This window comes from Nothobranchius furzeri, chromosome 17 (assembly GCF_043380555.1).
Source record: "Nothobranchius furzeri strain GRZ-AD chromosome 17, NfurGRZ-RIMD1, whole genome shotgun sequence".
NCBI classification, from domain to species: Eukaryota; Metazoa; Chordata; class Actinopteri; order Cyprinodontiformes; family Nothobranchiidae; genus Nothobranchius; species Nothobranchius furzeri.
In genome coordinates this window covers 49,027,754-49,038,914 of record NC_091757.1, presented here as the reverse complement: position 1 = coordinate 49,038,914, position 11,161 = coordinate 49,027,754, and the positions used below count along the sequence as shown (strand labels likewise).

At 42.1% G+C, this 11,161-nt stretch overlaps 1 protein-coding gene across 2 annotated transcripts in view; it reads right to left on the bottom strand.

Moving 5' to 3' along the window:
• Positions 1 to 2,590: 2,590 nt before the first annotated feature.
• trim36 (tripartite motif containing 36) overlaps positions 2,591 to 11,161 on the bottom strand; it is a 30,059-nt gene continuing 21,488 nt past the window's right edge. For both annotated transcript variants that reach the window (XM_015972793.3, XM_054731533.2), the window contains exons 8-13: positions 10,373 to 10,494; positions 6,616 to 6,733; positions 6,331 to 6,536; positions 3,660 to 3,843; positions 3,453 to 3,566; positions 2,591 to 3,059 (exon numbers count right to left, since the gene is read on the bottom strand). In XM_015972793.3, the coding sequence (XP_015828279.1) occupies positions 2,693 to 3,059; positions 3,453 to 3,566; positions 3,660 to 3,843; positions 6,331 to 6,536; positions 6,616 to 6,733; positions 10,373 to 10,494 (1,111 nt within the window). In that variant the 3' untranslated portion in view covers positions 2,591 to 2,692. The remainder of the gene's footprint in view (positions 3,060 to 3,452; positions 3,567 to 3,659; positions 3,844 to 6,330; positions 6,537 to 6,615; positions 6,734 to 10,372; positions 10,495 to 11,161) is intronic.

The following is an 11,161-nucleotide window of genomic DNA, read 5'->3' as shown; positions in this document are numbered from 1 at the left end:
TAATCGTTTGACCTCTACCAACAAAGGTTATGTTACAAAGTATTGAGTTGAATTTTTGTTATTGACCAAATACTTATTTTCCATCCTGATTTACAAATAAATTCTTTAAAAATCCTGCCATGTGAATTCATGGATTTTTTTTTTCACATTCTGTCTCACAGTTGAAGTGTACCTATGATGAAAATTTCTGACCTCTGTCATCATTTTAAGTGGGAGAACTTGCACAATCGGTGGCTGACTAAATACTTTTTCCCCACTGTATATACATATACATATATATACACATACACATTGTGTATATATACAATGTGTATATATACATCCAATCTCCTTGGGGATATATATGTATACATGTTAATTGGCCAGCGGGGGGGAGGGGGGTATAAATCCACTGACATTTAACTGTTCTGAGTCAAACAATAGTTTAGAGCATGAAGAGAGATGGAAACTAAAAGCCATATCATGACCACTAATATTAGTGATTATTGTAAGGTTTTTGTTGGGGGTGGGGGTCGGGTTTAAAGGATTTTATAAAAATGTTACCAGTTCATAACCATCAAATTGCCTTTATTTAAATGAACACTTTTTGGCAAAAGAGAACACACCAAGATACAGAATCTTTTTTTAAGCTTTATTTTTTACCAAAACCCTACACAGCAAAGCAAAAAAATACACAGCCTTTCCTTGACCCAGAGAGGGAGACAAAATACAATTTCCACATCTTTACACAGAAATCCACCAAGACACACTCAGAGACAAACAGGTTTTAACGTTCCACCCCATCCAGGAAAAAGCTCATTTTAAAAACACGCAGACCAGCCTTTAAACAGTGCAAATTTATATTAAAGGCCTTAGTGTACTCTCTTCAGTCCAACAGCCCATTTAATATTGCACACAAACAATTGTTAATCGCACATGCTATTGATTTCTAAAGTGCTAGCTTGTAATTAGATTGCTACCAAATTCATGACTGAAGCAGAATATAGATTTAAATTTAGAGTCCTATTGATTCAAGCCTTTTAGTGAGAACATGCTAGTGTGACTCGACATTTATATAAAAGAACATTCAGCCGTTTTGTTATGCAGTTCAGGGAATACATTCTGTGCAGAAATTAAGCTGAACTAATTCTTAAATGCATAGATGTTCGAGAGGACAATGTGATTTTTAGACAGGAATCAGGTCTGTGAGGACAGTCAAACAACATATGTAGGCTACACTGTCACAGTAAATATTTTGAAATTGGAAGGAAAAAAAATGTTTGCAGTAAAAATACGAGTACGTTTATTACTACACGTGTCAACAAAAACATTTTTAATCATCGCCACGAAAATGAGGAACCAAATGTTGCTCCATTTGAAAACTTCCCTTGACAAAGGCAGCTGAACATCTACTTACAGTATTTCCCATCAATAATGATCCACAAGCACACGCCAACTAAAATATTTAAGATGTACTTTATTTCACTGAAAATAGGTTTTTGGGTATCATGAACATGGAATTTAAAATCAAAAAGGATTTCCAGGATCCAACGTTAAAAACAAATCAAACCCAAGTTTCTGTCAGGAGAGGAGCAGTAGTTTAGGTTTTCCAGGGCTGACTGATAGAGGTAGGTAGTATTAGGCCCAAATCAGGGCCGGAAACCTGAGAAAACACACACGACCGTTACCCTAACCCTCCAGAAAAAATAAGGAAAGTAGAAATTTACAAAAAATGATAACACGTGCAGGCACATTTAGATTATATCACATTAAAAACAGCAAGAAATACATCCCTTAACAAAAAGTCCATTAAGAATTCCACATTATGTGTTGCTTCTCCATACAGGTTTAGGTAAGGTGCCAACATGCTACACCCACATGTGTGAGGTGGTCTTAACAGCAGAAGGTATCGTTTTTGTGATAGCACTTTCTGAAGGAACATGAAAAATGGTGGGTGAGGCCACAGAGCTGTTTGTGTTGCACTTGAGTCAGCACCAGAGCCACAGCACTTTGGCTAGTTGTGATTCGACAGCTGTGAGAGAGACAGGCGCGTGGTGCCGAACGTTAACGCGAGTGATTCTGCAGATGAGTGAGAAGCTTCTTCCGTTTTTTGTAAATGCAAAATAAAAAAAATAAAAACGTGCCGATTCTTGTTTTAGCATTTAAAAACCAAACTACGTTTGTGCAAAAACCATCGTTTTAGCCTTGTTCACACTTTAGCTAAAGAACTCTGATCATTTCCATGAGGGGGGGAAAAGGCACAAAAGGTTTAAGCTTCAAAAGTAGCTACAACCTCCTCAGACCCGCCGATGTTACATCTACACCTGTGCTGCTACCTTCAGACAAGTCAGAGCCAAAAAAACTAAATTATCACCGAAAATGTAAGTATGCATCACCATGAACCTGGTAAAAACCAACGGTTTTGTGTTAAAATGATTAAAAATGACTGCAGAGCCGTTTCTGCATCAATAGCTGATCCCAGCGGGGTTTTAAAAGCAGATTAAGCTAACATACCGAGACTTTGGTACGCAGAAAGGTCTGTTTAGATCCATACCTCCGTATGTGGAGAGCTACTCAGACCAGTTATCACTCTGGGGGGGGTAGGATAACATTCCAATCTAAAAAAACAAAATTCACCCTGTTAGAGAAAACATCTGTTCCGATAAGATTAAACCAATTCCAGTCCTGCAGGACCAAAATGCTCCATCCCTCCTCAGAAGAAGAGCTTCTTCGTGCTGAACTCCTCCAACTGAACCTTCCCGCTGCCCATGAGGCCAAAAGCAGGATACATGGTTCCTGAACAGTCCACCTGCCTCTCATAAAGGCACCGCATGGTGTCGGCGTCGTAAAAATACACGCGGTGCGCGTCGTAATCCAGGCACACGCCTATGCGCTGCGGCATGGGAAGCATGCGGTTTCCGGGGTCACCGGATGACGTGTTTGCGCTGGAAACAGAGGAGGAGGAGGAGGCCTTGGGGATGAAGAGTTTCCCCATTCCCAGTGTGAGGAGGGTGAAGGGCTGAGAGAGCTCGTAGCACGTGTCCTCGCTGCCGCTGTCATGCCCGCTGTCATGATCGTACCTGATGGGAAAATGTTGGACAAATAATGATCCTCTGAGTTTATCATTAAATTTGATAGATTTGTTGATATCAAGTCTAAAAAGGTACGAATAAGTCTATTAAACAAAAGAATAAACCTATTTAATATAACAAGAGCTGGACGCTGCCTGGTGATGATCATCTTATGCAATTAGCACAGATTTAACGTTTATCTGTGAAAATCAGGCGCTCCGCTGCGTACTTCAACAAGCGTTGATCCGGTGAGAAAGGTGTGCTTTGTCTGTGAATAAGCTCCTAATGAGTTCATGCAGCTCCTCTTGCATCACAACAGGATTAGGTGCAACTCAGTTTTGGTTTATAGACACTGCCTTGGTGCGTTGTTATGAAAAGGCGTTTTCCAGATGCTGAACGTACCTCGGGCTGCTGGTATCTCTGGGATTGTGAAACCATTCCAGCAGTTTGGTGTCAGAAGCAACTCCAACTTTAACCATATAGGAGTACGGTTCCACCTTAAAGGCCCAGTAATGTCTGCAGAAACGGTAACAGCAGGTGGATTAGATTCCTGCAAAGAGCTGAACAAGTTTCTTTTTCTAAATTGCCCACGCCGAGGCTGATGCGTACCTTCCCTGAGAGATGCCAGTGTCCCCAATGATGTAATCCAGTCCGACGTAGCTGCCCGTCTGCACACGTTCTGCAGCGAGGAGGAAGGTCAAGCCTGCCACGCTCTCCACCATGTCCCGTCGGCTATTTAGTACAAGACGCTCGTTGCTGAACCCACACTTGTCGCTGAACAGGAAGCCAAAAGCTTCATGTGGAAAACCAAAAAGGCAGATTGTTAATTTTTTCTGAACAAATCAGATAATTCTAAGAAAGAAACATTAAAAAAAAAAACTTAAGATGTCAGTTGAGGCATACCTGAATAGATTTATTACAAAAGCTGACACAGGAGGGCGCTATTACACAACAGAAAACAAACTGGCTCAAACAGGCAAACCTCATTTCCAGCTTCATTGAGCATCTCGTTTGAAATTAACCACATTCTATTAATAGTTCCGGGGCTAAAGGCTATGATTATCATAATCCAGGAGCCACATCGCCACGATTACTCAAGCTCATCCAGCCAACCCCCTGCAATCTTTAGTCTACTCTGGGTAAAACCTGCTCATTTGCATGCTTCAAGGAAAGTCCTGTTATCAGCTAGGGCATGAAAATGATAACAGCACAAATCCTGCTGGGGGGGGGGGGGACGCAGCTTTCATCTTACTGTTGGACTGCAAAGGTCCCAACAACCATCATCTCATGAAAATATTCATTAAGTTTTATTTATGCAGTTTCAGCACTTAAAACTAGCTAAACCTTTTTTTTAAATGCACAGCCATACTTGGTTACTTGCTTTATTTTTATTGTTAAATGCACCAATAAAAAGACCCAGAGGTGATTATTGCACCATTTGTTTACCTCCAAGTCTACAGCCGTATTAAATGAATTTTAAATCCCCACTTCAGTCACCATACATGATTACTAAATCCTCTGCAGCACCAAAACTAGAAAAGCATTGTTTAAACGTGAAAGCAATTCCAAGCAAACCCTCAAAAAAGAAAATATGTGAAGAAAGAAGGTCCAGGCTGCAGGAAGTCATATGAAGTCGGTCAAAAGTGACCTTATAACTAAAATGTTTACAGTGCATTTCAATATGTTGAGACTAAATCAGCAAAACGGCTCAAAGCATGGGTAGCTTTATGGTTACCAAGCAGGAAAATCTAATACTGACAGGGTGATGTTTAAATTCCTGTCCAGCAGACGAAAGAAAAAATAGTTTTACATGGTTCATCATCTCAGAGACTAAATATGCAGTTAAAAAAAAACAGGTTTCTGTTCCAAAATGTGACACCACCCACACACACTCTCAGATTAAAGCTTCACTGGTGTTGCTTATGCAAAACAGACATTACCATGGTGAAAACAAAATAAATAAATACTTGCTTAATTATCTCCACCATGAAAGCTCAGAGGACAACGTCTAAAAAAAAATCTATGAACAAGGCTGTAGGTCATCTGATCTATGAGTCAGAAGTAAATAAATCCACGCTGGACACAGACGTGCTCAGAGAACTAAAGGGAGCAGAAGCTTGTTACTTTAGCCAAGATGGGGCCCAATAACAGGGGCCGGATCTCCAGCTAGTACATTAAAGGTATACTAAGCAACATTTTCACATCCTTAAATCATTTAGAGTGTGTTAAAATTACCCTTTACAGCTTTAATGAAATGTCACTCAGACCCCCATAGTCCTCTGTGGAAAGAATATCACACTTGCAACTTCAGAGTGTCAGTCCAGTCCCTGTTAGAGTAAAGGCAGTTACACACTAGCATCGGCTCTACTCTGCCTGGACAGGGTTTTCTCCTGCGTGCAATCGGACGCCTTTTCAGCCCACTTCCCGAGGTGGTCTGCCTGGAGTCAAACTGAGACAACACACCCGCTGCCAGCTGATTGGCCAGCTCTAAATCATGGTACCATTAGGGGGAGCCTCTAATTGGCAGAAAGAATCAGACCACAGGTGCTTCTCGCATGCACGATTCATTAGTTTGGATGCAGAGAGAGAGCGAGAGCGCGAGAGAGAGAGAGAGAGAGAGAGAGAGAGAGCGCGCGCGCGCGAGAGAGAGAGAGCGAGAGCGCGCGCGCGCGAGAGAGAGAGAGAGAGCGAGAGCGCGCGCGCGAGAGCGAGAGAGAGAGAGCACACACACACACACAAAATGCTAGCTACATCAGAGACACCGCAGACTTCTCCACGCTTTTTTTGCCCTGCCCACAAGCTTGGAGATGCGCTCATGACATCACAGGCCACAGACCACCCTCGTGCTCAATCACATCTGCATTCCTATGGCAGTGTGGAACAAACGAGGCCAGGCTGGGGTGGGCGAGTGGAGCCTATGCTAATGCGTAAGTGGCTTAAGTAAAGAGGAGGAACACAGCATTTGAGTGATGAACCACCCCTGTAGAAACTAATGAAGGCTCGAGAGACATTTCAGCTGTTAGATTAAGATGTTAAAAAGATCAATGCACAGCGAGGATACGCTGCATTTTTGTTTTCACTAATAGAACACTAGGGGGTGCTAAAAGCAAGCCAAACCTGACAGTTTCATTTGTTTAGGTTCGGTCATGTCAAACGGCGGTCATGTCAAACAGTTAGTTTCATATTAAAAAAAAAACCTAAGAACAAAAACCAGAACTCAATCATTCAGGTAAAAATGAGGACTAAGCCACTGTTTTCAGATCCCATGAACTGGGGTTACCTGTTGCAGGTGGCGTATGGAAGGTGACCTCTGGGCTGTAGGGGCTAAACATGGAGTTCCTGCAGCTACGAACTCTGAAGGCATAGAGGCTGTTCTGGTCAAGTCCTGGCACCACAGCGCTGGATCCATACACTCTGTCTGTGGTCCTCCAAACTCCGTGGTCTTCACCGTCCTCCTGGGATGGGGACTGGCTCGGGCTCCTGAGTCTGATGAAAAAGATCATTTAGATTTATTTTAATAGTTAACCAGCAGCTCTCGTCTTCTGCTACAGCTGATTGAACTCACTTGCGGTACTCAAGCACGTGATGGTCTGTAGGTAGGTGGTCATCAGACAACCTCCAGCAGATGGACGCTTCGTTATAGACTCTGCTGTGGGGCAAGTCGATGATGGGCGGATCAGGGACTGAAGGGAAAAATACAAATGTAAGCGAGAGATGGAAAAACAGACAAGTTATGTGAAATGTTAACGGTTCTGGTTTCTGCCCTTATCACACCAACACCTCAGCTTCAGCCTGGGACTGAAGAAGTGGAATACCAGTCAGTTGTTCTGATCAGGACTTTCCCCTCAGAGACAAGTGGTGAGCATGGATGAGAAGATGTTGCATAATGGAGCTTAAAAGGTTTCCCCAGACTGCCTGGAAGTGTACTTAGCAACAACAAGACCATCAACAGTTCTCACTTCCTCTATTCTACTCGAGCTCCACATTTTTAATCCTTTCTGCTCCAGCCCCGAGATAAGGTTCACTCAGAATCATCAGCTGGTTTTACTTTCATATAAACATTAAGATAGGCAGGTTCTCCGTGACTATTTTCACCTCATGCACAGTTTTCAGCTGGTTTACTCCTCAAATAGAACATGTAAGTATGTGGGTCATATTTAACCCCACAGAAGGGTGACCTCAGTGCAGATGAACTTTGACCTTTAGATTCCTTAGACTAATAAATCTACCAGCATATTTGACCCTGCCTTACAAAGTGTAATTTTATACACAACAAAAGTTTGAGATTCATCTCTCTCTCCGTCCATCATCATCATCATCGTCCATTCAAAAGGTCGGATTTCGTCAAGACTTTCAAAAATACACTTAACATGGAAATACTGCAGCTCCACTCCATGTAGAAGGTTAAAAATAAAACCCCAATAAACATTCTTGCCTTATATTTAACGCACACACACGATTAGCTGTAGCCACAGCTGCCCTGGGGCGCTCTGACGGAAGCAAAACTTCCGACCACCACCACCAACAGGCAAGGAGAGTTAAGTGTCTTGCTCAAAGACACAGTGGCGAGAGCCTGGATCAAACCTACAACCTTCTGATTCCTGGGCAACCTGCTCTACCTCCTACTGGTGCCCCTTTTTAATGGCCATCTGTAATTCAACTGTGGAAAAATAATGATGCACTGATATGGAATTTTTGGGTCGATACCGATATTAAATCCCTGTCATAGCCGATGACCGATATTTGCCGATACCAATATACTAACATTAATGCTTCTAACATCAGCAGATCTTGTATTGAATAAAAATGATAAAAGTTTTATTTACGTTACTGTGTACACACATTTACACCTCTGAGATGATTACAATCACTGACATGACTAAACAAATACACATCACCCCTAATCACCCTCTGAAACAGATAAATGGAAGATGGGAAAAAAATTTGTTGTTAATATCGGCCCGATAGATGTGTCAACTCATTCACTGCCAGCCATTTCCTGATCATAAAAGCCCTTCGCTGCCAGCATCTTTCAGCATTTTTACAGTTTTTGTTTTGTTTTGTTTTTTGTTAAGTCACAGAACGCTGCCCTCTATGATGTCAACGCCAAAAACTACCAAAACAAAGGAGACTCACCTCTTACATCAGGCAGAATCTGCGCGTTTCGAGCATCATCTGTTCCTTCATAATCTGTTGTGGAATTGTGATCGTCAGAAGCTTTTCCCGTTCACTCACTTTTATTTATCTATTTATTTTCAAACACAGCAGCGGCCCAAAACAATATCCTAACACATGGATTTTCTGCTTTCTGATCACGTAACGTGTGACGTACGCGGATAAAGATCGGCTTTAGAACTTTGACGTTTGTTCTCGTGGTTTGGAGGCTCGTTCCGACGACCACACAGTAAAAAAATGTAAATGACGATTTCATTCGTCATTGGCAGTGAATGAGTTAAAAAATGAGTAACATCTGCTGATACCAGTACAGACGGCGATACATCGTGCATCCCTAGTGAAATCAGAAAATTGCCTTTTTTCTACCTAATCTCTGATAAATCCTCTGTTTGCAATCAGGAACTTCAGAGAGAAAATACTGACGAATCACAGTCGCTACGTCCGACATTAAACAGGAGAAACTAAAGGAAAATGCGGATGAGTTTTGAAAAAGGGGAACCCAATAAGGAAAAAGTCTAACATGATTTTAATTGAGTGTAAAACAAACAGGAGAACTCTTGTCTTCCAGTGGGCTCTTTTCCAGAGACTTAGTTTACTGCTGCATCATCTGCCAAGGCTTGAGCTAAATTACTGCAGCACAGAAACGCTTCCACTGCATCTTTCTTTGCTCTGAACAAAAGGCCTGCAGGCGGAACAGATTCAAGCACAAATCATTTAGACTGCAACAGAGCTAAAGCCTTTTTTAGATGAAAATACAAACAAAAAGATCAGAGACATCACTGATTCAATCTAATCAGAGCAGAAAACAACAACAACAACAAAAACACCATCTTAATCTCATGTGACCCTAATGATTTGTTTGATGTGGTCACCAAGGCAACCTTCTGCTGTGGAGCGACAGTTTAGGAACAACGACTTGTGCCAAGAGACGACTTCGTTTAAAGCATCAGCTGCAGATTTCCTCTCATCTCCGTGATAAAGTCTGGAGGCAGAGCTCTCACTCACAAGTATTTATTAGACCCGACCAGCTTCTCATTAAAAAAACACATAAAAATAAAATAAATAAAAATAAAAGGAGCTGCTCTCAGTTTTAAGGATGGCCCGAAACTCAGCTGTCAACGTGTCCAGTTGAGAGAGCTTTCAAATCATCATTGCTGTCTGAAAATAAATCAGATTTATCACACTCGCTCACTCCCGTCTTTGTGTGATTGGAATAAAATCAATTCTCAGACTGATGAAAGAATGACCATCTTTATGATTAAATGGCAAACGGCCTGTATTTGATATAGCGCCTTCTACAGTCATGGAACCCCCCAAGGTGCTTTACAACACAATCAGTCATTCACCCATTCACACACACATTCACACACACATTCACACACTGGTGGGGATGAGCTACATTGTAGCCACAGCTGCCCTGGGGCGCACTGACAGAGGCGAGGCTGCCGAGCACAGGTGCCACCGGTCCCTCCGACCACCACCACCAGCAGGCAACGTGGTTTAAGTGTCTTGCCCAAGGACACAACGGCAGCGACAGACTGAGCAGGGCTCGAACCTGCAACCTTCCGATTACGGGGCGAGCACTTAACTCCTGAGCCACCGTCGCCCCATTAAAATAATTAGTCAAACTGCTGATATTGGCTTTAATTATTTATCGATTACCCCATTTTAAATGTGCATGTTTAAAATAAAGTAAATGGTTCAGTCCTACCAAGTAGCAGATTAAATTATTATTATAGTGGATTATAGACATGCCTGCATCATATTAAAGAGATTAAAATGTCCTGTACTATAATTTATTTGGATATTTTATTTGTTTGCTTAGAGAAGAAGTTTAGAGAAACACGATTCAGCTCATTCCTTCCCTTCTTGATGACCTAAAACCACCTCTGTAAGCTTCAGAGCTACAGGATCTACAAATCAGAAGATCTGTCTCAACCTGCTTACCGCAGCCGACCTCTGACCTTTGAGTACAATTCACAGGGCTGAGCATGTGAGACGCAGCAGATTACAGCCCGCTAATTCTGGCCCTCACGTTTTCAGACACGTCGTTGCAACAAGCCGAGGTTCGATGACTCAAACGTTTTGGTCCCAATTAGAGAAACATTCAGATTCTTTGACTCAAAACCAAAATAAAGCTACTTTACCTCCACCAAAACACATCTCTTTGAGCAGGGTTTCTTCTTTGGACGTGTCGAGCACAAACTCATCAAAGCAGGGGTCAGCAGCGGGGTGAAACGTCTTCAGGGAGTCCGTGGCTATTTGGATTCTAGAAATAAAAATTGGGGTCTTAAAAAGGCCTCGAACAACCAGTCAGAGTCAGGAGGAGGTTTGTTTTGCTTTGTTCCGTTTTGGAAATATTTTTTATATCTTACATAAAAGCAGAAAAATGGATTAAAATCCTAATTTTAAGACAGGAAAACCCTAAACACACCAGAGTTGATGGTGAACAGTTTTCCCAGATTATCTAAAGCTGCTAATGCAGATTAATTAGTCAGCTTAGAGCAGAAATTCACCAACACACAGCTCCAAATGGACACTGCAAACTTCTTTTCTTAGCTGCCCTTGAGTTTAGTTACCACTGTGCATGTGCATGTGTGTGCATGTGTGTGCGCGCACCCCAACACAATCGGATTTAGATCCAATTCATGAAATCTTTAAGGAATTAAATCTAAGGACAAAATATGCACCTTCGATAGGACGGTCTGCGTCTTACTCCTGTAATAAATACGTTTCCTCCAGTTGGTAACCAGACTCGGTTCCGTGTTTGAAATGCGTTTACCTACCGCTCCGCACGGAAGCGGAAAAATAACGTTTAGCGCTCATAACAAGCGGATTCTCAGCGCTCTGCTCATTAAACAGAAGACCTGCAGGCCTCTGTGGGTTAAAACATCCTGATACTGTTCAGGAGTAAACATTTTGCTCCATCCCTGTGT